This window comes from Cololabis saira, chromosome 11 (assembly GCF_033807715.1).
Source record: "Cololabis saira isolate AMF1-May2022 chromosome 11, fColSai1.1, whole genome shotgun sequence".
NCBI classification, from domain to species: Eukaryota; Metazoa; Chordata; class Actinopteri; order Beloniformes; family Belonidae; genus Cololabis; species Cololabis saira.
This window is the reverse complement of record NC_084597.1, coordinates 2,355,210-2,378,867: the sequence shown is the minus strand read 5'-3', so window position 1 is coordinate 2,378,867 and position 23,658 is coordinate 2,355,210. Positions and strand designations below refer to the sequence as shown.

General features: G+C 38.4%; 1 protein-coding gene across 7 annotated transcripts in view; it reads right to left on the bottom strand.

Moving 5' to 3' along the window:
• The window catches only part of LOC133454896 (golgin subfamily A member 2-like), a 52,516-nt gene extending 31,796 nt beyond the window's left edge, over positions 1–20,720 (bottom strand). For 3 of the 7 annotated variants that reach the window (XM_061733614.1, XM_061733615.1, XM_061733616.1), the window contains exons 1-8: positions 20,657–20,720; positions 16,541–16,675; positions 13,839–13,901; positions 12,536–12,685; positions 10,682–10,734; positions 7,032–7,095; positions 6,206–6,262; positions 3,403–3,483 (exon numbers count right to left, since the gene is read on the bottom strand). In XM_061733614.1, coding sequence (XP_061589598.1) covers positions 3,403–3,483; positions 6,206–6,262; positions 7,032–7,095; positions 10,682–10,734; positions 12,536–12,685; positions 13,839–13,901; positions 16,541–16,675; positions 20,657–20,704 — 651 coding nt within the window. In that variant the 5' untranslated portion in view covers positions 20,705–20,720. The remainder of the gene's footprint in view (positions 1–3,402; positions 3,484–6,205; positions 6,263–7,031; positions 7,096–10,681; positions 10,735–12,535; positions 12,686–13,838; positions 13,902–16,540; positions 16,676–20,656) is intronic. The other 4 variants (XM_061733618.1, XM_061733619.1, XM_061733617.1 and 1 more) reach the window with 4 other exon arrangements.
• Positions 20,721–23,658: the final 2,938 nt, after the last annotated feature.

Below are 23,658 nucleotides of genomic sequence, written 5' to 3'. Positions count from 1 at the left end.
CATGATCATATACATACACACACACACACATAGACATACACACTGGCTTGTTCACCTGCATGCTGGCTCTCTAGTTTTTGGGTTTAGGTAGCGGTAGCGATAGCTTAGCTCAGACTGCGATCAGATCTCAAGATTTAGGTCGATTGCTGTTCGTGTTTTGGTTGGCTCCGTGCCGGTTTCGTGCTTTGTTTGTGGTTTTTTGTTGCAGATTTCCAGTGCTTGACGTGTGTCTCCGTGTGTTCCTGCTTCCTGGATTGGCAGTGGATGTCGTCACCCCCCCCCACCCCCTCCCCCCCCAAAAAAAAAAAAAAAAAAAAAAATCACTGGGTTTGTATGTGTATATTTATGTATGTGTACGCATATGTGTGCGTATATATATGTATATATTACATATAGTAATAATGCACATATATACACTTTTGGTTTCTACCGTCATGGTATCAATCAATAATATGTGTGCAGACAAGGTAAAAAAAAAAAAAAAAAAAAAAAAAAAAAAAAAAAAAATTGATTAACAAAATGTATCCAACCGCTGAATTCTTGAGACATAGATTTAAATTTGAAGTTGACCCCTGTGCTTTTTGCAATGAATCGGAAGAATCACTTGATCACATGTTTTTATCGTGTCCTGTCTCAAAAATGTTTTGGCATGAAATTAGAAATTGTCTATCTTTAAAAATTAATGACATTGCAAATTTAGAAATCGTTAACATAATTTTTTATATACCGTATTTTCTGGACTATAAGCCGCTACTTTTTTCCTAGGTTTTGAACCATGCGGCTTATACAAAGGTGCAGCTATTCTGTGGATTTTTCTTCCACCGCACGGGGGAGTGCTAACCGGAATTAGAATAAAAACTAAGACAAAATAAATGCAAAGAAGAATACACTACTTCTTCTTTAGCAGATAGAAGTAGATGCAGTAGAAGCAGATTTCAAACAGATAAATATATAAATAAATACTGGTTATTTTCTCTTGGTTCTGTCCCGTTTTAATCAGCAAAGTTGCTGCCGTGTTAAAAGACACTGTTAGGAAAGATCTATTTAGGTACAAACATGTACATCATTTACAGCTCAAAATCGTTCATGTAGTACATGTAGTAAATATCTAATCTAACAACATAAATATCTGCGACTTGCATATCTTTTTTTTTAAATAAAAGTGGGTGCGGCTTATATATCTTTTTTTATTGTTTTTTTAAAAATAGAGCGGGTGCGGCTTATATACAGGTGCGGCTTATAGTCCAGAAAATACGGTAGATACTATTGACAAATCAGTGTCCTTCTTGGTTAATGTCATTCTCTTACTGGATAAATATCACATACATTGATTGTCTATTTGTATGTATTGTGTATGTGTGTATGTATTATAATTTCTACTGTATTACTATTATATTTCCTGTATTGTATTGTTTGTTTTTATTCTGTAAGGTGACCTTGGGTGACATGAAAGGCGCCGTCAAATAAAATGAATTATTATTATTATTATTATTGTTGTAAGTGGAGAAAAATGAAGCCTCTTTCAATTTTTTATAAATGATTTCAAAAGTTTTTTGTTTCTTTAAAAAGTATTAAGTCAAATAACTCTGCAAAAAAATTATTAACCGATATATCAAAGTATCTTTTATTTTAAGTCTCATTCTGAAATGTCGATGCTATTTCCTTTAAAATGCTTTACTGTTCCTTTGTATTAACTTTCTTATCTATCTTATTTTTGTTTATATGTCTCTTGTTCATAAAACCTCCAGGATGTTCTTTTTCCTTATTATATTTCCTCTACTAGCAGTTTTGTATGAAGTGTGTTTTTCTTGTTTAAAAAATTATGTTTAAAAAAAAAAAAAAAAAAAAATCTTCGCCAGTTATCCGTGGCTTTAAATACCGCGCCCCGTCATCCTGTCTCATTGCACATCTTTAAATACCACAGCCATCTTTAAATACCACAGGGCAGCGCCATCTTTAAATGCGTTGCCAGCCACGAGCAGCCAGTTTTCTGGAGACACAGATGGTCAGAAGTTTTGTATCCAGTGTTTACTGTTTTGGTTTATTTTCCTTATGCAGTTAACGTTTCATTCTTGTTGTTTCTTCATGGTAGTTTTATGTTTAATGTAGTTTGCCGTCAGGATTTATTCAATGGTGTCGCTTTATAACTGCTTGACACCTGGATGTGAATAAATTCTGATTGATTTTAATGAGAGTAGTTTGTGTTGTTTGAACGTATTTTGTCACAATGGCTGTTTGACAGAGCTAGTGCCGAACTCTTTAAGAGCCTTCAACATTATCCTGCAGAAATAACAGCCCTTATTGTTACTCTGCAGTAGGAATGGGTGATATTTTACCGTTCACGGATAAACCGTCAAAATAATTCCCCACGGTAAGAATTTGTATCTCACGATAAAAAGGATAAATTCCCGTTGATGAGGTTTTTGTGTAACAAACATGGCGGAAGGAGCTCGTCGTTAAACGAGGCTCCAGCTCCGTTATCTGGAACTGGTTTGGATTTAAAAAGAGACGAGGAGCAAACATCATCTATTATGTGCAGAGTCTGCAAAAACAGAAGGAAATGGTTGTTACATTTTGATATAACGTTTGACTATTACAAAAAAAAATTGCATTAGTATCTAATTTGTGGCATGTTCCAACCACAGGTTAATCTGCACATTTTATTTATATTAGAAGAGGTCATCACTGATTGGATTTTATTTTCAGTGAACTTTTATTTATTTGTCCTGTTTCTTTATTTATCAGGTTGTATTTTTTTCTACTTTATGATTTTATAAGCTAATAAAACTTGAAGGACAAAAGATACTTTTGCTGTTTCACTGTTATCCCACTGTTTAAGCCATGCAGTTTGAATAAATGTTGAATCTGTTCTTACATTTCAAACTTGTTTCATTTGAGTCATTCCAGTTTTGCAGTACAGGTGTACTAATTTAATTGGTTTTTATTAATTCAATTTAATTGGTGTAGTTTAGTATTCAGTATCTTTTAGAGCAGTGATTTGGCTCCAGAGACTGAATGTGGTGATAGATTTATAGTTACAAAGATGGAGTTGAATTGGTATTTTTTTATCGTCATTTTTATCGTTATCGGGATAAATGCCAGAAATTATGGTGATACATTTTGTAGTCCATACCGCCCATCCCTACTCTGCAGAATAATCCCTAGTTTTGAGACTGATTTCTGTTGTTAAAGTTATTATTTTTCCTGGAAATCCAGGTGGTGCCCCGATAGGATTAAATCATTTTGATAATTCAATTTGATAAATAGTCTACTTTATTATAACTGAACAGCGCCCCCTATGTGGCACAACACACACATGCAGAAACACACACACACGCAGAAACTGGTTCAGAAACTCGTGCAGAAACTCGTGCAGAATCAGGTGCAGAATCAGCCTCTTACCAGCCGGTCTAGCCGGGTATTGAGCTGAGCGTTTGTTAACTTGCTGGATTCCAGCGAAGCCGCCAGCTCCTGGTTCCGGCTCTATCGTGTTCATGCATCAGAGAAATCATAGATAAATGAAACAAAACAATGAGGAGAGACAGGTCAAGTGCAGTGGCAAAATTCAGATGAGAAAAACACAGGAGGGTAAATATTTAAAGGGGAATTCCCGACCCAGAGGCAAAAAATCACACACTTTCAATGAGGAATGATGCAAATAATAAAACTTGATGGACGGTGGAGAATAACTAACTATTCCACTAATAAATGCTACTCGTTTACAGATGATTTATTCATATTCTCCCCCATAAAAATGCATAGGTTTTGTTGCCATGGTAACAAGCCCCATAGGATAGAATGGGACAATTTGGCTTCTATATCTCAAAGGTTGTAAACGACAGCGAAATGAAACCTCAGTATGTTGTAGTCCACGTCGTCCACATCGTCCCGAGTCTTTTAAGGTTGGATCAAAGTCTGTACAATATCGCGTTGCCGAGCAACAAGCGTCCAAAGTTCCGTTAGCATCAAAATGAGCGTAGTTGAATATCTCAAAAACCGTAATAGCTAGCATGATGAGACTAAAGTATGTTGTAGTACAACGCGTCCCGGGTTTGTCAAAGTTGTAATGATGTCTGTACGATAAACCGTTGCCTAGCAACAAGCGTCCAAAATAAAATGGAATATTTTTTTTAAATTGAAAGTTAAATATCGCAAAAACCGTAATAAGTAGCATGATAAGGTTGTACGGTCCTTTAGTGCCAATCAGGCCGAGTGTTTGTAAATTTGAACGATGTCTCTACGGTAAAGTTCGGCCGAGCAATAAGCGTCCGAATCTTCGCCTTTTTTTTTTTTGCTTTTTGGCAACTAGCGTTGCCACGGTAACGCTTTTGACTGAGAAAAGTAACGATGGAGACGCATCCAACGATGTATGCCATGCATGGGTGCACGTTCTGGTTCGGGCCGTATTAACGGACGAAAAAAAAGTGCGGAATAATAATAAGGAAGAAAAGGGAAACCTTTTCTGGATACTATTTTATCGCCTTCATTTTTCAGGTTTTTCGGGCCGTGTTTAATTTTTTGGGGGATTTTTCTTTTCCACATCAGAGTGGGGTCATGCTGTAAACCCGCTGGTGCACAGTGGGACTTTTGCAACTTCAGCTTGTTAGCAAAATGCTAGCAACATTGCCATTTGGGCCGTTCTGGACGATTCTAATATGGTCATGCCACTACTTGGCATGACCATAATAAGAAGAAAAGGGAAACCTTTCCTGTAAACTAATAAATCGCCTTCATTCTCATGTTTTTCCTCGTTTTTTTGGGCGTATTTTATTTTTTGGGGATTTTTTTTCCACATCAGCCACTACTTGGCATCCCATAATAATAATATTAGTGCAATAATGTCAGTCCATAGTTCCGAGTTACGGAGGAAGAAAAATCCCCTACAATTATATGAAAGGTAGAGAACAGATTAAAGTTCATAAACGTTACAACCTTCATCTCTGGGTCATTGATCGTCCTGAACGATTATTTCAGGGAGCGAAAACACAAATATGATACGAGAATATCAAATATTTATCACATTTAACCTCCACTACTTTACTAAAAAATCTAATCTAATTTAGAAAATAATAATATGCAAATAAAATAAATAAATTACGACATTATTCTCAAAAATTACCACTTTTTTCTCGTAATATTACAACTTTATTCTCATAATATTACGACTATATTCTGGCAACATTATGACTTTATTCTCATAATTTTACGAATTTTTTCTCATATTATTATGACAATCTTTTCTTAGTTTGGCCCTAATACTCCGTCAAAATCGAATCTAATTTAGAAAATAACAATAATAATATGCAAATAAAAAGTATTTTGGTGTCTACCTACTGGTAAAAATAAACATATAAATGAAAACTGTGATCATTTGCCAACTGGGTCTAAAAGTCAAAGGCATTTTGTAATAAACGTCCAAAATGTAATAACTTTGTCATTTCATTTTGTAATAAACTGCCCCAATGCATTTTGTAATAAATTTTGCCGCATTTTGTAATAAGTTATTACATTTTGAGAAGATTATTACAAAATGCACTTGAAACTTTTTTATTCTCTAGAAAATGTAATAACATGTTGCATTATGTAATAATAATTCTAAAGCATAGTTTATCTGTTTGTTATTGGCCTATATAATTCCAAACTAAAGTTATATTTAGAGTTTTATACATAGATTTATTGGCTACAAAGCTCTGAGGGAAATTGCATAAAAACAACAAAAGTCACTCTTGTATAAATTCATTGTTAAACAAACAACAATAATAGGTTTTATTACATAATTATTACATAATGCACCATGTTATTACATTTCATAGAAAATAAAAAAGTTGCAAGTGCATTTTATAATAATCTTCTCAAAATACAATAACTTATTACATAATGCGGCAAAATTTATTACAAAATGCGGCTTTATTACAAAATGAAATGAAAAAGTTATTACATTTTGGACGTTTATTACAAAATGCACCGTGATTACAAAATGCGTCTCAACAAGGGTTTTAAATTCACATTTGCGTGAAAAGGAAAACATGTACATGCAGGAACCGGCTCATTCTGGCTCTTAAAAGCAATAAATAAAAGCAGCAAAAATCAATACAGGAAGAGGAAGAAGAACCACAAGGTTCAGAAATCTAGCCAACCTTTTAAAAACAGAGTTAAATTGTTGTTATCGTAATAATGAATGATTTAATCATAAACATGTTCTCACCTCCAGCTCCTTCTCCCCGACTGAAGGAGCATCTCCGTTCACGTAGGAAACCGACGACTGCAACGACAAATAGTTCACATTTATTCTCTTCTCACAAACTACGACTGCAACGACAAACTACGACTGCAACGACAAATAATTCGCATTTATTCTCTTTAAACTTCAGATTCAAGAATAAACTTGATAAAAATCTTGTGTCCATTTAAACCTAAAGCTTATGAGACAATTAGACCTGGAAATCAACCGTATCACTTAACCCTTGTGCTGTCGGGTCAAGGAGGGAGGGAGGGAGGGAGGAAGGAAGGAAGGAAGGAAGGAAGGAAGGAAGGAAGGAAGGAAGGAAGGAAGGAAGGAAGGAAGGAAGGAAGGAAGGAAGGAAGGAAAGAAGGAAGGAAGGAAGGAAGGACGGAAGGGAAAAAAGAAGGGAGGAATGAATGAATGAATGGAGAAAAGAAGGAAGGAAAGAAGGGAGGAAAGAAGGAAGGAAGGGAGGAAGGAAGGAAGGAAGGAAGGAAGGAAGGAAGGAAGGAAGGAAGGAAGGAAGGAAGGAAGGAAGGAAGGAAGGAAGGAAGGAAGGAAGGAAATAATAAAATAAAGCAAACTTCTTTCTTTCCTTCTTTCCTCTCTTCTTCTCTTCCTCCTTCCTTGACGCGAAGACAGCACAAGAGTTAAATAAATTAAAAAATAAATAAATCAATAAAATTAAATAAAAAAGAAAAATAATAAAAAAATAAAAACAAATGTATACAGTCATTCCTCTTTAAAACAACTAGTGGTGCGTTTGTGTTAAAATCCTTCTATTGTCCAACATATGTAACATGTTTACCTCGGAGACGAGGCCGTTGAGCTGCTGGGAAAGCTGCCGCAGACTCTCCGTGCAGCTCAGAGGTCTGGGAAGAAATAAAACATAGAAAACATTAAAATCAGACTCTCCGTGCAGCTCAGAGGTCTGGGAAGAAATAAAACATATAAAACATTAAAATCAGACTCTCCGTGCAGCTCAGAGGTCTGGGGACCAAATACAACCAGAGAAAACATTAAAATCACATAGAAAACATTAAAATCACATAGAAAACATTAACATCTCTTCCTACAATGTTTCCCCTGGAAGCAGGAAGTGGATAAACTTCATAGTTACTGCAGCGTTGAGCAGATTCAGCTGTCGATAACGATGCAAGAAACACTGCAAACACTCTACATTTTAACAAGAATATTTGTCTCATTTCTAGTTAAAATGTCTCATTTTTACAGGGGTGATAGTAAAAAAAAATCCTGAGCCTGAACTTTTTTTCCCTGGGAGGTAAGCGAGCCCCTAAGCCAAGATATATGCCCCGATCAACACAATTGTAATTTTTTGTCCTCTTAAAGTGTAAGTCTGGTGTAAATTGACCCATGGTCCTGTTGTTCAAGCTCACCACATGCAGCCCATAGAAAACAGAATGAAACACATTTATTTTGGTGATTTCGGTTAACAGCCTGGAGCCTGGTGACGCGAGGCTAGAATCCATCTGATTGGCCAAAACCCAAGACCACCCCCTACACTATTACCGATTGGCTTAAGTATGGCTGGTGTGGTTTTGAGTGAAAGCGTCTCTCGGATCTACGCGTAGATGCTGGGCGGTATGACCAAAAGATTATATCACTGTATTTTTCAAAAATATATCGGTTTCACGGTATATCAGGTTTTTTTTTTTTTTCCATGCACAACTGGGTGTTAACCACATTTTTTTAATGATTTGGAAAGGAATTGCTGCAGTAAATTGGCTTAGAATGGCCTATTTTACTGTCATGAGGAGGAAATATTGTAGAAAAACATGAATGTCCACACTAGTATAAATACAGGTTTGCATGGCCTCACAACATGATGCCGTTTACAATGAGGTGGCAACACTTATGATTCTAATGTAGGGCTGAACGATTTTTGAAAATAATCTAATTGCGATTTTTTTCCTCAATATTACGATTGCGATTTAATATGTGATTATTTTTTTTCAAGGTCCTGTTCTCATGTATTTTTCAACTACACAAGCAATAAATCAGTCTGTTTCAAGTAGATTTTCACTTGAAATAAGTAGAAAAATCTGCCAGTGGAACAAGATTTTTTTGCTTGTAATGAGAAGATAAATCTTGTTCCACTGGCAGATTTTTCTACTTATTTCAAGTGAAAATTTACTTGAAACAGGTGAAAATTGTTATTTTTCTGGTGTTATTTTTCTGGTGATGACTCTAAATGTTGAAATAGCAGTAAAACCACATTCATTGATGAAATGACATAAGGGATGGAAAGGAGGGATGGCAGTTTTACAGGGGGATGATTTGGACCGTTTTTATTTCAGGGGGGGATGATTTGGACTGTTTTTATTTCAGGGGGGGATGATTTGGACCGTTTTTATTTCAGGGGGGGATGATTTGGACTGTTTTTATTTCAGGGGGGGATGGTTTGGACTGTTTTTATTTCAGGGGGGATGGTTTGGACTGTTTTTATTTCAGGGGGGGATGATTTGGACTGTTTTTATTTCAGGGGGGGATGATTTGGACCGTTTTTATTTCAGGGGGGATGATTTGGACTGTTTTTATTTCAGGGGGGGATGATTTGGACCGTTTTTATTTCAGGGGGGGTGCCATCACATCACGCCTTATCTCCCCTCAACTCGAATACTGCTCACACGGAACTCAGAACTTCTTCATAAATAACTCAAAAATCCCAGAGAGAAAAAAAACACCAGCAAACTAACAAACAAACCAATAAAGCTCTCAGAGTTAACAAAACGTACCAGCAATCAACAACTAGCAGCCCCGCTGTTTTAACTTCTCCTCATCAGCTGATGGACTGCAGGTGTGGTTTAAGGCTGATTTATGGTTCAGCGTTACACCAACGCAGGCCATACGCTGTAGGTTACGCAAAATACGGCGTACCCTACGGCGAGAGTTCCGCGTCGATTTAACGCGGAACTATAAATCAGGCTTCACAGCGCCCGGTTCGTACTATTCGCCGCGCGCAGCTCTCGCCGACTCCGCGCTCATATATTTAATACATTTATAAAGCCCATATATTTATAAAGCCTCACTTGGCCGAGCCCTAACGCCGAGGCCATGGTAGATTTAGGTTACACACGGACACGCCGCACTGTTGACTTTTCTCTGCCGGCTCTGCTCACTCGCTAAACAGTCCCCACACAAACCGTGTCCAGCGGCGCTACGTTCCACCGCGCCGCGCAGCGTTCCCAACGTTGTGTGCGCTACTCACCGGTATTACGGTATATAAAAAATTAATATCATAAGAAAAATAAACGGCAAACCTGATTTTTTTTTTCTCGCAAACACCTCGGTATGCCGGAAATCCGGCGTGACGCCGGAGCGCTATCACCCCTGTTTTTAGTCAAAAAAATCTCATTACACTTAAAACAAGAGTTCTTTCTTTCTTTCTTTCTTTCTTTCTTTCTTTCTTTCTTTCTTTCTTTCTTTCTTTCTTTCTTTCTTTCTTTCTTTCTTTCTTTCTTTCTTTCTTTCTTTCTTTCTTTCTTTCTTTCTTTCTTTCTTTCTTTCTTTCTAAGAGAGAGAATCACGCTGGACGGTTCGTTTTTCTTTCTTTCTTTCCTTCTTTTTTCTTCCATCTTTCTTTTTCTTTTTCCTTCCTTCTTTCTATCTTTCTTTACTTCTTTATTTCTTTTTCTTTTCTTCCTTCCTTTCTTTATTTATTTTCTTCTTTTCTTTAGTTCTTTCCTTTCGTTCTTTCTCTCTCTGAAAATTGTTGTTTTTTCCAGTGATGAGTCTTGTTTTAAGTGTAATGAGATTTTTTGACTAAAAATTAGACATTTTAACTAGAAATAAGACAAATATTCATGGTAAGATTTGGAGTTTTTTCCTAAATAAACAACCTGGACATGAGACTTTTTTTATAAATGGTAAAAAAAATGATGGAGGAATTTTCCCTTTCTCGAGGAATCGTTTAATTTTGCAGCTCAAAGCTGGTATTTACCCGGACTATGTTTAATGCAGCACTTAATTCATTAATTAAAAGATTAACGTTAGGGTTCTATTAATTATGACGACTGTCGATGCGGCTAGAGCAGGTCTCAGAATTTTATTTTGAACACTGACAAAACTCAAAATCTTATCAAGACTTTAACTTAAAACTGAACTAGAACTTAAAATGTGCTTGACACAAATGAAAGTTCAATTGAAACACGTGGGAAAAACAGCTAACCTTTTAAGTGATGTGTGTTATCAGGTGTAAAGGTGTTTTTAGGTTAGAAATAAGAACATTTCTTGGTAAGATCCTTAGTTTTTTGAGTGAATTTGGTCGACTGGTGTAAGTTCAGAGTTTTTAAATGCACAGCCATGAACCTACTGGATTATATAATTCACTTTTAGTAATGTCAATTAACATCTAACATCTTATATTCATAATTGCTCTTTAATTAAACTAAAACATGTTTTATCCTTAAATCCTTGCATGGAAAGGGCAGAACTCACCGATCTTCCTGTAATCTTTCATTGCCGTTGGAATCCGGGTAATCAGGGCAATCCTGCAGAAATACAGAGGGAGGGAAACAGAACCATTATTAAACATGTTAAGATAAGAAAACTGTCCTGGAACTGCTCTTTTCATTTAACACATCATAAAAATGAGGAAAAAGCCTTCTGTATAAAAGTTAAACCAGTGATTCTCCAACCTTTTCTGAACTGGGACCGGTTTAATGTCTGACAATATTTTCACGGCCCGATCTAAAGGTGTAGCTGATAAAAACTAAATAAAATGACAAGATTGGCACTAAAAACTGTGGTATTTTCTCTATAGTAGTAATAATAATAATAATAATAATAATAATAAAAAAAATTTCTTCGAAAAAATAAAATAATGGAAATTGTAAATGATGTTTAATATGAGTATTTCTATAAATGTGTTTTTTATGTTTTTTTTTCCCATTAACGTTATTTAAAGCTGGGCTTTTATTTTATTTGTTATATATTAAGGAGACCAATATTTAGTGCTTTTATTTTGAAGGCGTCTCGCCGAGACCTCGTAAACATCCGGCTCTTCGGACTTTAACGGTAAAAGTTTAACGGTAAAAGTTTAACGGCAGTAGAAAGTGTGTCTGAAAGACTAAACGAGTCTTGAATGCTAAAGTGGTTCCTAACTGACACGATAAAAGGGGCACAAGATTTGTTTTATTTGCAAATGTAATGCCGTATTTACGTCCAGCTTGAATTTGGTTGCCATGGTTACTCATGTATTGTGGTTAACGGTAGCTGTTATTACCGAGCAAGCAGCTGCGAACTTCCTTCTTTCTTCCTTTTTCCTTCCTTTCTCTGAAAATTGTTGTTTTTTCCAGTGATGATTCTTGTTTTAAGTGTAATGAGATTTTTTGACTAAAAATTATCTCAGCTGCATCGGTCTGTATTTAAGTTAAATGAAACTTATATGCATGTAGAAAGACTAACTCTAGTTTATTGTATTCGTTTATAGCTCCTACGGTGTGTTTGCAGTGTATTTACTGTATTTACATCCAAGGAATGAAAACATTGTGATCCATCAGTTTGAGAGTCAAACATCATCAGTCGCTACAGAAATATATCACTTACCAGTATTACAATTTAGGTTTTTAGGTTATTATAGAGGATAAATTGACATGGAAAGCTCATATAGCTCATGTAAAATCAAAAGTGTGCAAAAATATTTTTGTTTTGAATGAAGCTAAGTTCGTGTTAAATCATACAGTAATGAGAATGTTATATTGTTCATTCATTTTGCCTTATTTAACTTATTGTGTTGCAGTCTGGGGCAACATATATCCAACTAATATGAATCCTTTATTTACAATACGCATTACAGAGAACAGATTATTTATTGAATCAATAACTGAAACTCCATGATTTGGTGAAGTTACAGACTCTCACAATCATGTAACAGCTAAATGTAAAGTATTACCAGAAAACTTACAATACATGTTTACTTTCAGTTCAAATAATGAAGATAGTCGTAGAACATTTTATTTTAAATATCTATTTCCCCGAACAACTTTAAAGCAGATGAGTGTTTCTGTTGTTGGAATTAAGTTATGGAATTCATTACATTATGATTTAAAGGGGTGTATAAACATATTTCAGTTTTAAAAAAAAATTTAAAGAGAAAAAAATAGCAATGTATCGATGAAATAGTTAAGATTAATAATATATGCGTATGGAGACAGACAATCTATCTTTGATTTTTTTTTTCCTTTCTTTGTGATGTTAACTGTTGATGATTCTGTTTGCATATTTCCATGATCGGAATAAATAAAAAATTAAATGAAATGAAATGAAAGCGGCGTGACGGCAGAGACACACCTGCAGGGCGGCGCTGTGATGCACAGACTCGGGGTTAGTAGTGTTAGCACTAGCGGCGTTAGCACTAGCGGCGTTAGCACTAGCAGGTGTAAACCCTTCACTCTCCTCCGGGGGAACTGAAGAGCCTTCAACATCCATGTCAGCAAACGTCTGAGACGACACAAACACACGCTTTAAAAAAAACACACTCATGTTTGCTAACGTTAGCAAAACGTTAGCAAAATGATGCTGAAAAGATGATGGTGAACGATGTAGCTTGCAGTTAACGTTCAGTGGATCAGTTAAAGGATAAAGGAAATGATGTAATTCAAAAGTGGAGCATAACAGTTTATTACAGGATTCAGCAACCCAAAATGTTTTAGAGCCGTATTGGACAAAAAACACAAAAAACAAATATGTCTGGAGCCGCAAAAAATTAAAAGTCTTGTATCAGCCTTAGAATGAAGACAACACATGCTGCATGTTTCTATAATAGTTATAACTGGGTCCTCGGCTGCTAATGTAGCTGCTAATGTAGCTGCTAATGTAGCTGCTAATGTCTTTCACGTGACTCTTTGTTACGCAAATCTACAGAAGAGAATCAGGATAGGAAAAAAATAAAAATAATATGTTAGAGGAAGATTTTTTTTTCATTGTGCACCTTGAGAAAAAAGTCAGAATTTCGAGAAAAAAGTCGAAATGTTGAAAACACGCGCTCAAAAAAAAGGACGCACGAAAAAACGCACGCAAGCACGGAAAAACACACGGACGCAAGAAAAAACGCACGCACCAAAAAACGGACGCACGCACGCACGCACAAAAAAAGGCAATCACGCACGAAAAAAGGTACGCACGCACGAAAAACGCACGCACACATGAAAAAATGCACGAAAAACGCACGCACAAAAAAACGTCGAAATGTTGAGAAAAAAAGTAGAAATTTCGACGAAAAAAGTCGCACGCACGAAAAAACGTACGCACGCACGCAAAAAAAACGCAGGCACGCAAAAACGGACGCACGAAAAAAACGCACGCACACATGAAAAACGCATGAAAAAACGTACGAAAAAACTAAATGTCGAAGAAAAAAGTTGAAATGTCGAAGAAAAAGGTCTAAATGTCGAGAAAAAAGTCTAAATGTTGAGAAAAAAGTCAAAATAAAAAAAAAATGTTGACACTGTTGTTAACAGACCTGGATAACAAGCGGATGCTGAGCATCAGTTAGAATCCGGTGTGCTGCTAAAGGAAGCGTCTGGAAACATGCGGGAATTAAAAACTAAAGGAAAAGCTATTTACAGCAGAAATCAGGCAAAGACAGGCTCACCTGAAGGTTGTGGTAAACGGTTACTCCGTTGCTTTGACTAAAGGCTTTCAGAATACTGTCAAACTACAGGAAAGGGAAGAAAGAAGAGAAACAGAGATGTGGCAGGACAGGAAAAGATCTGCTAGTGACGGAGAGATAAAGCTAAAAGTCTGGAAGGGAATGTGCAGAAAAACTACCGACGTCTCAAGAACGAGTCGACATGCAGGACAAACGTTATCAGGCAAAGTGAAGCTGCTGACTGAAAGAGGCGTAGATTATCAATGTAATTAAAGACTTAAAAACACACTATATGCCAACTTTTTACAAAAGTGATAACAAACAAACATAATGTTTTTAATGATAAGGATTACAGAGTGAGTTTCAATCAAAACAACAGTGAAGTGACTCTTTATGTAGTTAGTCCAGGAGTCGGAAAAAACTAAGAAAAAAAAATACAAAAAATGTAATAAAAAAATTACAAAAAAATTTAAAAGATAAAAAAAAATACAAATACAAAAATAATTTAAAAAAATAATAATAATAATCTTCCTTCCTTCCTTCTTTCCTCCCTTCCTTCCTTCCCCCCTTCCTTCCTTCCTTCTTTTCTCTCTTCCTTCCTTCTTTCCTTCTTTTCTCTCTCCCTTCCTTCCTTCCTTCCTTCGTTCCTTCCTTCTTTTCTCCCTTCCTTCCTTCTTTTCTCCCTTCTTCCCTTCCTTCCTTTTTTTCCTTTCCTCCCTTCCTTCCTTCCTTCTTTCCTCCCTTCCTTCCAGTGCTGGGTGGTATACCGGTCCATACCGAATACCGGTGTTTATTTTTCTTATATGAATGTTTCATATACCGTAATACCGGTGAGTATGTACAGTAGCGTACACAACGTTGGGAACGCTGTAGCGCATACATACAACACTAGATACAGTGCAACTTTCTTCCAAAAAAGGCTTAAATAATAAAAATAACAGTATTATTAAGCAAAGAAGCAAGTTTTATTTTAGTTTTAAACTTCATTTTATCCGTTGGGAAAACGATGAGAGCCAAATCTCGCGAGAGTGTGTTGCTCAGACAGAGACAGGTCTCAAACAAAGTTTATTTTCCTCCTAATCTGTCGGTCTGAAAATGTCCATTTTGGTGTCAGAATGTTCAGAAGGTTTGTGGCTTTTGAAAAATGGGTCCCATATTTACTTAGGTTACTATGGGGCGAAGGAATTGGTAATAATCTGTGCTCACGTTCACTTTTCCCATAGGACTCAATAGACTCAGGACCTACTTCCGGTCTCCTAAAGGGGCGGGGCTAGGGGAGGGGGCGGGGCAGTCACGTGACACAGATACAGGAAACACAACCGTAGTGGGCTGTCTCGGTTATAGAACGTCTCTGGCCGTAGGATCTGCGTTGGTGTAACGCGGAACCATAAATCAGCCTTAACGATGCGAGTACCGCTGCTGAGAGCGCGGGCATATTATTATACATTATGGGATGTATAGAGTTCGTAACTAGCCAACTAAGGCGCCGGCCAAAAAAAGAAAAAATATCGTGGGCAACAGACAACATGATATAAAGAAATGTTTCTGCAGGTACGTGTGTTTGTGTTTGTGACGCTGCAGGGAAGCATGAAGGAAAACACAGCTGACGACACACCATGCGTCCGCGGGGTCCTAGTGCCAGGCATACGTGAGGCCATGCAAACCTGTATTTATACTAGTGTGGACATTAATGTTTTTTTTACAATATTTCCTCCTCATGACAGTAAAATAGGCCATTCTAAGCCAATTTACTGCAGCAATTCCTTTCCAAATCATTAGAAAATGTGGTTAACACCTAGGGCTGGGCGATATGGACCAAAAGTCATATCTCGATATTTTCTAGCTGAATGGCGATACACGATATATATCTCGATATTTTTTCTGTGCCATAATTGGGGTTTCCCCCAAAGCATTATAGCATAGCATCTCTGTTAGCATCTCTGTTAGCATCTCTGTTAGCTTCATTTTTTTCTGAGGCAAACCCTTAAAAAAAACAGTCAGTTTTAATACAAAGCCTCGTGCCAAATGTCGCACAGGTTCCTTTATTAACAGAGGTCTGCTCAATATCAACATGTATAAAACAAATGAAATAAAAATAAACTGCCTGCATATATATAAAAATGCTTCTTGAATAAAATAAAACAAATATCCCTTTCCTGCATAACAATTAAATTAAAATACACTGTACAATTAATACAATGTAAACAGTAACAGGCAGACTTTTCCACTGAGGTTGACAGTTGTGCAAATAACAAAACATTTGTGCAAATCTCAAATAAAACATTCAAGTCAATTTTTCACAAAATAAGCTATATCAAAATAAAAAAAAAAAATAAAAAAAATTTAAATCGATATAAACGATATTGTCTCGTACCATATCGCGTTTGAAAATATATCGATATATATTAAAATCTCGATATATCGCCCAGCCCTATTAACACCCAGTTGTGCATGAAAAAAAAAAAATACTGTGATATAAATTTTTGGTCATACCGCCCAGCGCTACTTCCTTCCTTCCTTCCTTTCTTTCTCCCTTCCTTCTTTTCTCCCTTCCTTCCTCCCCCCTTCCTTCTTTCATTCCTTCCTTCCTTCCTTCCTTCTTTTCTCCTCCCTTCCTTCTTTTCTCCCTTCCTTCCTTCCTTCCGTTATTCCAACGGTAGGTTTTTTTGAATGAAGGAAAAGTAAATGTTGTTGATGAGGCTTACGTTGTCTGGAGAGTCCCGGTCTGACGGAGCTTCAGGTCGACTCTTCACTTTCCTCTTCTTCTTGGCCCCGGGGCCGCCGGCTCCGCCCGCTCCCTTCTCTCCTGCAGGGGAGCTTTTCTGCTGAAACTCCTTCAGCTGAGAAACAAGAGACGAGAAACGGCAAACACGTCAACAGGAAGGAAGAAAATGGCTTTTGACTTTCAGTGACGCGCCAACACCTTTCCTGGAAAACCTTTACATGCTTTCAATCACGCTGAAAAAAAAAGTGTTTGAGAAGCCTGTTTGGAAATAATAATAATATTAGAGATTTCAACAATTATTGTGGCTTATAAAATAAAAAGACATCCACTGCCAACCCAGGAAGCAGGAACACACGAAGGCACAAGTCAAGCACTGGAGATCAGCAACAAAAACCACAAACGAAACACAAAACCGACACGGAGCCGACCAAAACATGAACAGCAATCGACCCAAGTCTCGAGATCCGAATACGGTCTGAGCTAAGCTACCGCTAACTAACCCCAAAAACTACAGAGCAAGCATGCAGGTGAACAAGCCAATGTGTATGTCTATGTGTGTGTATGTGTGTATGTATTTGTGTGTGTGTGTACGTATACACAGACGCACAATCACGCACAATCACGCACCCTCCCCGGGGGGGGGTCCAGCACCACCAGAAGGCGCCCCAGGCTGCACGGCGAGCCCCGCCAGGCCCAGGCATCGCGACCCACCTATCCCAGGCTGGCGAGGGAACGCGGGTGATGTGGGACCCCCTCCCGCCCCTGGTGTTGAGTGCATGTGATTAATGCCATAAAAACAGGGAGGGGGAGGGCCAAGTATCGATTTGACACCGACCCCCCCCCTCCCGAACTACGTGTCCTTGTCAAATGTATTTATTAAGTCTTGAATGTGCAGTGTATTTTGCTGTTAAAACCGTGAGGCGGGGAGTGCCGGGCCACGCGGGACAATGCCCCCCACGACCCGGACCCCACGACCCGGACCCCCCGCCCCTCGCCTATGTGCGTATGAATCATGTAGGGGGGGAAGGAGGGGGAGCGGAGGCCGAAGCCAGGAGGCAGGACCAGCAGAGCCGTTCTTGGAAGGACGCCCACGCTCCCCCACCGGCCATCCAGTAGACGGGGGCCGGCCCTCCGAGCCGGGCCAGGGCCCCACCGTACCTCCACAGGCGCTCCCGGCGCTGCCGGAGCCCCCAGACGGAGGGGGAAACGGTCCAACATCCTCCCATTCATACTGACAACATAAGACATAGACACCCGGGAATGGCTCCACCCCGCCGCCGCGCCCGCCCGCGCACCCCCCGGCTAGGGGAGGCCCGATCCCCGGACCCAACTCCCCCCCGGGGCCACCCCGGCGGACACCCCAAAGGTCACGGAGTCCCCACAGATGCAGGGGCACACGGCCCCCGCCCTTCTTCTCTCTTTCTTTTTACACAAAAAAAATGTAATGTTTTTTTTTTATTTTCTTCTTTCTTTTTTTCCACAAAAAAGAAATTCAATGGTTTTTTCTTCTTTCTTTCTTTTTTTTCTTCACCAAAAAAAGATATTAAAGGGTTTTTTTTACCTTTTTTTATTGACCCAAAAAAATTAAAATTGAAAGTTTTTTTTCCTCTTTTTTTCTTTATTCACAAAAAAAATCAATGTTTTTTTTCTTCATTTCCTTCTTTCTTTTTTTCACAAAAAAGAAATTCAATTTTTTTCTTCTTTCTTTCTTTTTTCTTCACCAAAAAAAGATATTAAAGGGTTTTTTTTTACCTTTTTTATTGACCCCAAAAAAATTAAAAATTAAAGTTTTTTTTCCTCTTCTTTCTTTTTTTCACAAAAAAGAAATTAAGGTAAAATAATCAAAAGCAGCAGTTAGGACAACACTAGGACATTTCTGCCTCATTCTTCCAGCTCTGCGGGAAAACACAACTGACAGGAAAAACGGGAGAAACGGCCGGGAAATGGAACAGATCCTAATAATAATTATTATTATATATTAATTATATAATAATAATAATAATAATAATAATAATAATAATAATAATAATAATAATAATATCCTCCCATCAGCCGGTAACTGACGGCTCTGTGGAAGCAGATCAACCCTAACGGGGCCGAAAGCTCTGGAGGAGAATATTAACCAGGAACAACCAGGAATATTAACCAGGAATATTAACCAGGAATATTAACCAGGAATATTAACCAGGAACAACCCGGTTAGAACCAGGAACAACCAGGAATATTAACCAGGAAATAACCAGGACTATTAACCAGGAATAACCAGGAATATTAACCAGGAAATAACCAGGAATATTAACCAGGAAATAACCAGGAATATTAACCAGGAAATAACCAGGAATATTAACCAGGAATAACCAGGAATATTAACCAGGAACAACCAGGAATATTAACCAGGAACAACCAGGAATATTAACCAGGAAATAACCAGGAATATTAACCAGGAACAACCAGGAATATTAACCAGGAATAACCAGAAATATTAGTTTAGTTTATTTTCGGTCATGACACAAAAAAAAAAAAAAAAAAAAACAAGAATAAAACTGACAACAAGAAAACGTTCAACTGTTCAAAGAAAACATTACAAAAAAGTTTCTAATATACAAATAAACAAATAACATCTAGACCGCAAGAGGTGTAGCTGAAGCAAAGCTTATTATTTGCCTTCCCTCAAAAGATTAATTAAATTAATGAAATAAAAGCAAAAAGTAAGAGAAAGACTGCCAGTAAAACAAATTGCCTCTGTGGGGATAACAAACATTCCTCAAGAAATAAAAAAAGATTTTTAAAATAAGGTGCAGTTACACGTTTCCTTCATCCTTAAAAAATCAAAGCAAATCACCAATTAAATAAATACCCAAATCAACATCTATGGAGGATTTTTTTGTGCCAAAATTAAATAAATACATCATTAATTAGTTAAAATGGGAATGAAATATATCATTAATTAATTAAATGTGTCATTAATTAATTAAAATTAGAATGAAATATGTCATTAAATATTTAAAATACAATTCATTTTAAGTAAAAATATATATTTATTATTTCAGCATTTAATTAATTAATGACACATTTAATTAATGATTTCGTTTTGCGTGTGAATCATGAAATGTAAAACTGCATTTAATTAATTAATGACACGTTCATTCAAGAAATGTAAATGTAAACTGTCAGTTTCACTCGTCAAACTCAGTGGGCGGAGCTAACGCAAATCTAGTGGAATCCGCTGCTTTGGTCTGAAACTGGAGGTAGAAGAGGAGCCTTTCTAAACATGACAGGAGCTCCGCCCACTGAGAAACTGACAGTTTTACATTTACATTTCATGATTCAGCAACACGAAATCATAAATTAAATGTGTCATTAATTAATTAAATGCTGAAATAATAAATATATATTTTTACTTAAAATGAATTGTATTTTAATTAATGAATGACATATTTCATTCTAATTTTAATTAATTAATGACACATTTAATTAATTAATGATATATTTCATTCCCATTTTAATTAATTAATGATATATTTATTCATTTAATTTTGGCACAAAAAATCCTCCATAAACATCAAGCCACTCATTAATTTAATATAAGGAAATCATCCTTCTTTTCAAAGTTTTTTAAAATAAAGTTAAAGTTCTACATAATTTCAAATCTATATCTAATTTATTCCATACATCCACCGCTGCCACTGTAGTTCATCTCATCTTTCTCATTTCATCTATTAACCAGGAATAATAAATACAAAAATAAAATAATAATAATAATAATAATAATAATATATATAATATATATTATAATATATATATAATATATAATATATAATAACATAATAATAATAAAATGACCGGTAAACGTCAGTGCTGAGCAGCACAGGCCCCGGCGGGATCCCCGGTCTCTCCTGCTCAGCGCAGCCGCCACAGGCGCACCGCAGGCCGGCCGCGCGGTGCGCAGCGGCCCGGCAACGTGTTAACGGCAACGTCCGCCCCGCGGAAACCCGGCAGACAGGAACCGGACCGGAACCGAACAGCGAGCCGGGTACGGAACCGGGTACCGGGTCCGTTTGGGGCGGGATTTGTCGCTATTATTGTGTAAATTTACCTTTTTCTTGGCTGCGGCGAGTTTTGTTTGCCTGCTCTGGTCGGCCATCTTGCTCCGGGACACGTCATCAGGATCCTGGACACGTGATCAACCCCGGGGGCGGGGCTCTCTACGGAAAGACATAAGGGCCAAAAACGGGGCTGGAATGAACGCGCTGCCGAACACAGGGGGCGGAAAAACGCCGTTTTGGGCACAAAAAACGCCGTAAAAAAACGCCATTTGAGCACAAAAAACGCCGTGAAAAGCGGGTTAGGGTTAGGTTTTGTGCAACTATGACACATGTAAAAAATGCCGTTTTTAGTTCAAACTATTTTTGTGTTTTTTTTTTTTTTTTTTATTGAAAATATCTTTATATACAAACAACATGGCATCAATCTTCATCAAAATGGTTCAAGGAACAGGTCCATTTGAGAGAAAACAGAAGGAAAAGAAAATAAATAAATTAATTAATTAATTATATAATTGATATAATTGATAATCTAATATAATTGATTTGTTTGGAATTTTAAACTCATTAAAGTCATAGCCACCAACCAAAAGTTGTGGAAAATGAAGATTGATGGGAGTAGGAATTAGTTAAAACACCTTTTATCAAATTCAAAACAGATTTGCGTTGGTGATAGATTTAAATGTTTTACGGTCGTATTTAAAGGAGCATGAGGCAGGATTGAGGCAGGATTTATGAAAGAAATTCGTATACATTTTAAGTTTTCTAGTAATAATATCAGATGAAGCGTTCCAAACCAAAAAGAATGTTTCCTCTAGTGTATCTCTCCGTTGCCTTGAACAGGCTGTGTGCTGTATGTGCGTTCTCCCCGTTCTCCCGTGCCGGCTTCACTGTTGGCTGCAGTACCCCCAATGGCCGTCGTGGTGAAGGGTGGCGCTAGAGAGTCTCATTTCTTAAAAGGAGCCTCATGCTCCTTTAAAGTTATTCTATGCAACTTCCGAGAGCTAGCAAGATTTGAAAGTGGCGCCTCCTCTAAGCCCCGCCCCCCCCCCCCCCGCCCCCACCCACGAGCGCTCCGTCCAAAGCCTCGCCCCCACAAACACAAACGCGCACGATTATTAAACATTTTGGACAGCACATTTACAGCAAAACTACCCCATGTCTCATTCACCTGTAAGCGAGGCCGGTTTTAGGGGGGGCAGGGGGGGCTGTGCCCACCCAAACGTGCGTCCTGCCCACCGGCGTCTCCATCCCGGAGAGCGCCGGTGCACGGCACGGCAGCGCTGCGGTGCGCTGCAGGCTCTAAAGCCACGGCTACGGCGTACCCTACGGCGTCTACGCCGTAGCCTACGGCGTAGCTGTGGCTACGTGTGTGTGTGTGTGTGCTCCCGCCGCGTCCCCGGCTGGCGCAGCACTCCGCCAGCCGCTGCGGTGCCGTGCCGTGCACCGGCGCCCTCCGCTCTCGCCGTGATGGAGACGCCTCCATCCCCACGGACCCCCATACAGCTTCTGAGCCGGAGCTGCGGCGGCTGCACGTGTCCCCGCGGGCTGCTGCTGCAGGAGCTGCTGCTGGGCAGAGTCCTGCAGCAGCAGCCCGGTCTAACGGCTCTGCTCCCCGCTCTCACACAGCGGGACCGAGCCGCTCTGGAAATATCTACTGGGCTCCGTGGCCCCTCCGAGGGAGGGGGTTACACTGGGACACTGTGAGCCCAGGAGGACCCGTGAGAAGTGGACACGGGGGGCTGGAAGCGAGTGCGCGCATGGGACAGGGCGGGGGGCGTGGTTTAAAATGAAGGCATCTGATTGGTTCTTTCCCTTCCTGGACCTGGACCAATCCGTATCATTCGGACCGAATGGGCTGGGCTTAGAGGTGCCTCTTTCAAAATTCTTGCTAGCTCTTCCACATCAGGGAGAATACCTTTACGGCAAAAGTTGTCATATGATAACAAATCACCACCATATCACCTAAAGGAAGGACAGACCAAATATCTTTTTACATCCAGTTCTTGTTTTACAACGACTTGTTCTGGACTGTAAAATTATGATTATACAAAAGTTTCCAATACAAAAGTAGCTGTTGGTGAAAACTGGAGGATTTGAAGTGTTTGAACGGTAAAGTCGCATCTTAGTAGCAGTTTCTTTCCTCCCAGTTTATTAAAAACCGTTTTGTGCAACTACGACGGGCGTAAACAACGCTGTTTTTGTTCAAACTCAAGATTCCTCCACGTTCATTTTTTCAGCCACTAAAAGCACAAACACATGCAGCAAAGTGGGGGATTGCAACTTAAATTACTTTAAATTAAAACCCCATGATCTCTGAAACGGAGGGTAAAAAGGCCCAGAGAGACGAGCAGCTGCTTTTCTGTCCCTCTAACGTCAGCCAGCGGCTAATGGCTAACAATTACTAATAATATAAGGAAGGAAGGAAGGAAGGAAGGAAGGAAGGAAGGAAGGAAGGAAGGAAGGAAGGAAGGAAGGAAGGAAGGATGGAAGGAAAGAACAACAACAACAACACACACTAGAAATGTGCACATAAATGCTACTGCTAGTGCTAATGCTATCATTTTATTTAGCTTAATTATTATTAATTGTTGAGTTAATTGTTTAACCTTTGTGCTGTCTTTGGGTCAAGGAGGGAGGAAGGGAAGAAGGGAGGAAAGAAAGAAAGAAAGAAAGAAAGAAAGAAAGAAAGAAAGAAAGAAAGAAAGAAAGAAAGAAAGGGAGGAAAGAAGGAAGGAAAGAAGAGAGGAAGGAAGGAAGGAAGGGAGAGAAAAACGAGAAAAGAAGGAAGGGAGGAAAGAAGGAAGGAAGGAAGGAAGGAAGGAAGGAAGGAAGGAAAGAAGGGAAGAAAGAAGGAAAGAAGGGAGAAAAGAAGGAAGGAAGGAAGGAAGGAAGGAAGGAAGGAAGGAAGGAAGGAAGGAAAGAGGAAGGGAGGAAGGAGAATTAGGTCATTTTGACCCGAAGACGGTACAAGCGTGAAGTTCATGGTTCTGGTTCTTTTGAAAGATAACACTCTGAAGTTTTTCCCCAACTGTCAGAATCTGTAACTGCTACT